The 3,774-nt window shown below is 41.6% G+C and overlaps 1 protein-coding gene across 1 annotated transcript; it reads left to right on the top strand.

Moving 5' to 3' along the window:
- Positions 1 to 295: 295 nt before the first annotated feature.
- LOC145812905 (uncharacterized) lies at positions 296 to 1,201 on the top strand. Its single transcript, XM_082908136.1, has one exon. It carries the CDS (start codon positions 296 to 298, stop codon positions 1,199 to 1,201), a length of 906 nt encoding a protein of 301 aa, XP_082764262.1.
- The last annotated feature ends 2,573 nt before the right edge of the window (positions 1,202 to 3,774 follow it).

Here is a 3,774-nt window from a genome sequence, read left to right as displayed (position 1 = left end):
TGATTCTGAGAAGGGTGCATGGTATGATGAGATGCTTACGCAAAATTTTTTGGGCATGGATGTGGAGGCTATCCGATGCATTCCTCTTTGTCCCATGTTACCTTCGGATAAATTGGTCTGGCATTTTTCCCGAAATGGTGAGTTTTCGGTGCGATCGGCATATCATTTGTGTATGGATATGGCCTCTTTGGATGGTCACGGTGCTACCTCCACTAATGGGCAGTCGCATAGGCAGTTCTGACGAGGTTTCTGGCAACTTCATTTACTGACCAAACTCAAGATTTTTGGCTGGAAAATGTGTCTTGGGTTGTTAGCTGTAAGGGCCAATTTGCGGCAACGTCATATCGTCAATATGGATTTATGTCCTGGGTGTGGAGTGGAGGCTGAAACGGTAGGCCATTGTTTTCACAACTGTGGTTTTGCCAGTAAAGTGTGGATGTCGAGCTCACTTAATTTGGTTATTAAATCTACTCCTGTTAACAATTGTTTTGAGTGGGTCTGTCAACTCATGGCCACAATTGGTCCAGAACCCATGCAATTATTTATTGCTATTTGTTGGTGCCTTTGGAATAATAGAAACTCCATTCTGTTTGACAATAAATCAAGGACTGTGGAGGAAATTGTTTCTTTCGCGGTGAATTATGAATCCGAATATGATCAAGCACAAGAGCGCGGCCATCTTCCTGCGGCCCAGGTGCGGATGCGAATGTGGGTTGTGCCACGTGAGGGTGTCTTCAAACTAAATTTTGATGGCTCTGTTCAGAAGGCCCATGCCAGTGCTGGTGTTGGCATTATTATTCGGGACTGTCATGGGGAAGTCATTGCGTCTATGGTTGAGCGGATCCCGTATATGGAGGATGTTGATTGTGTGGAAGCTATGGGTGCGATAAAAGCTCTTCAATTGGGATGTGATTTGGGGTTGGGGCATATTCATCTTGAAGGTGATTCTCAAAATGTGGTGGCTGCAATTCAAGGTAAGGCGGATAATTTATCTTGCTATGGTCATTTAGTGGGTGTGGCTCAAGCGCTTCTCTTGCGGTTTCTTTCTTCATCGGTTTCGCATGTTTGTCGAGATGGAAATTCGGTGGCTCATTGTTTAAGTAGGCTAGCCTTTGATTTTGATTCGCCACGTGTTTGGATGGAGGAGGTTCCTTCCTCTTTAATGGCGTTGGTGATGTCTGAGGCGTCTTCTTCTGCGTAATTGCTTATCCTATCTAAAAAAAAAAAAAGACAATAAAAGAGAGATACAGAGATGGCAATTGTGTTACCTTGCATTGGGAGACAGCCATGATAATGATTGAAGCCTATATCCAATGTTTTCAAGTTTCTCAATGCTACCAATTCTGCACCAAGAATATATATATACGAGTAACTATATATATAATTAAAAAGAAACTGCATAGAAAGAGAAGCACAGAATTGTGGACGCCCTATGAAAATGAACGGAGGGAAACATGCCATGTGCAGGGAAGTATCCTCCCAAGGCATTCTTACTGATAATCAAAGTCTTAATTGAAGTGAGAGCACCCAAAGAGTGGAAGACATTATTGTCATCAAAGTTATTGGAACCCAGATCCAAGATCTCCAGCTTCCTCAAATTTGACAATCTTTCAAATCCTGCAAAGAGGAGTACAGTCATCACAATTCAAATATAAATTTCTGCAGGTAATAGGAAAGGTTGTGATCCCCCCAACCCCCCCCCCCCTCCCCCATTTTGACAACTCACATGGTTTCATACCTACCCTTTCTAATTTTTGAGAATTGGGTTTCATCACAAAGTGGGTGTGGAGAAGAGTTATATGGGTGTATTTAAAAGCATCCATTTCAAATCCCTCTATGTGAAGGTAAATGTAAAATATATATATTTTTTTTGTTTGTTATCTAGGCAGATTAAAAAAAAATAACAAAAATAGGAAAGTAAATAGGAAACAATTTCCTTTTCCATTTTCTTAATTTCAGATCATCTGCCGAAAAAATAGAATCTTAGAACATCTCTAATCATTCATCGAACTCAAATTTGAGGAAAAAATACTTAAAATGAGCTCCAAGTCCAAGCCTCCAATCATTTTATTAAACTTGTATCAATATCAAATAAAGGAATAACTAAAATTTTCATCAACTCAAGGCTCACTCAATTCTTTCATCAAATGCTCCACAGTCATGTTTTTATTCAACTATGGATAGGAGTGAGGATTGAGGATGGTTGAAACACTCATTTCTTTAATCAGAAAAAATGGTTGAAAGAGGCTTTTAGGATGGGCTGAGAAATGAAGATTTTGATTATAGCATTGGTAACTGTGGGTGCTAATTTCCGACCACACTGCCAAACAGGAACTTAGCAGAAGAGCAAGGGCAGAATAGATCACGCCCGAACAATCTGCCACAGAAAGATAAGAATACCAGCGGTGGTTCATCCACTTGGAGGCACTTTGACGATCAAGTCAGTACTCAGTTATCTCTTAAGGATAGCAAATAGTGCTTCACTCACTAGCCAGAATACAAAAAGCGTACCTTAGACCCACAAGGGTGCCTTACTTTTATAGCCAGCACTAACCTGATCCCTGTAGAAGCCTAGCTTCAATGGACTCTGGCTCAATGCTCATCTTGGACTCTCAGCCAGATAGAGATAAACTCCCTGAGAGCTTTATCTTTAACTAGACTGAGGTCCTCTCCCATTCTAGGACTCTTGTCCCTTATCCGCTCATCTCGGATTCCGATATCTCCGCAGATAACCTCGGCCTAGACGAGATCACCTCGGCGCTATGACCAAGACACGTGGCACCTCGGCTGACACTCGGCGTCACCTTGGCCACGTGTTGTCATTCACAAAATATGCCCCCACAATTGCCCCCTAGGTTCTATTACCTCGGCATCTTGAGGTGATGAAACCTACATCGTTTGTCCACATAGCACGTCGGCTAAGACTTACACCATCCTTTATGACCGAGATCATCACACGTCAGCTTGACAAGACCAAGACTCTATAGTCTACTTTATCATGACTAAGAACCAAGAACTAAGTTCTTCAAGTTCCTTAACCAAGACCATTCCTCTAGCCGAGGTTCTTGCTTTAATAAATCAAGAACTTCAAGACTTCTATCTGCGCATGAGCTGTCACGCACGGTTTTCTTAACCGTTTCATCCACGTGTCCTTTTCTCATTGATTCGTACCTGACACGCACCATCAGGTCGCATCGCTTCTGCCCATGCCGCTTGACAGACATGTCGTCCAAGGCGAATCATTTATGCTTTGCTGCCTTTTTGTGTTTTAACAAAACATCTCATTCTCTCTCCGTCTCTTCACTTTGCATTCTTCGTTTTCCCTCTGCGTTCAAGTTTTTCTCTCTCTAACCAATCCCCAACCTCCATTGCTGTTTCTTCGAGTTTTCTACAACCGCTTCGACCATCTCCTCCGGTGAGCTTTCGACTGCCCTGTTCAAGTTCTTTGACTTTGGCATTCCACTCTCGGCCTCATCTAGTAAGTTTCTAATTTCTTCTCTCTTTTGGTTTCAACTTTTCACTATTCGTATGTGTAATATTTTAATGAACCTGTTCGTTTGCATCTTGCTACTTAAACTCCTCATTTCAATTGCCATATTTAATCATTTATAAACCAGCTCTTGTGTTTTAAGCTGCTCCACTTTTGTACCGTCTTCACATTGCTTATGCTGCCGCTGAATAGTTACACTCTGTTTTTTTGTGTTTTTCTCACATTTTTGGATATCACGAGTCAATTTCCTATTTTTCAATGAAACTATGTCATCGTGTTTCTTA

Source organism: Camellia sinensis, chromosome 15 (genome assembly GCF_055761805.1).
Source record: "Camellia sinensis isolate YWXY chromosome 15, ASM5576180v1, whole genome shotgun sequence".
Classification (NCBI taxonomy): Eukaryota; Viridiplantae; Streptophyta; class Magnoliopsida; order Ericales; family Theaceae; genus Camellia; species Camellia sinensis.
The sequence above is the reverse complement of the archived record's forward strand: the minus strand, read 5'-3'. Positions and strand labels throughout refer to the sequence as shown.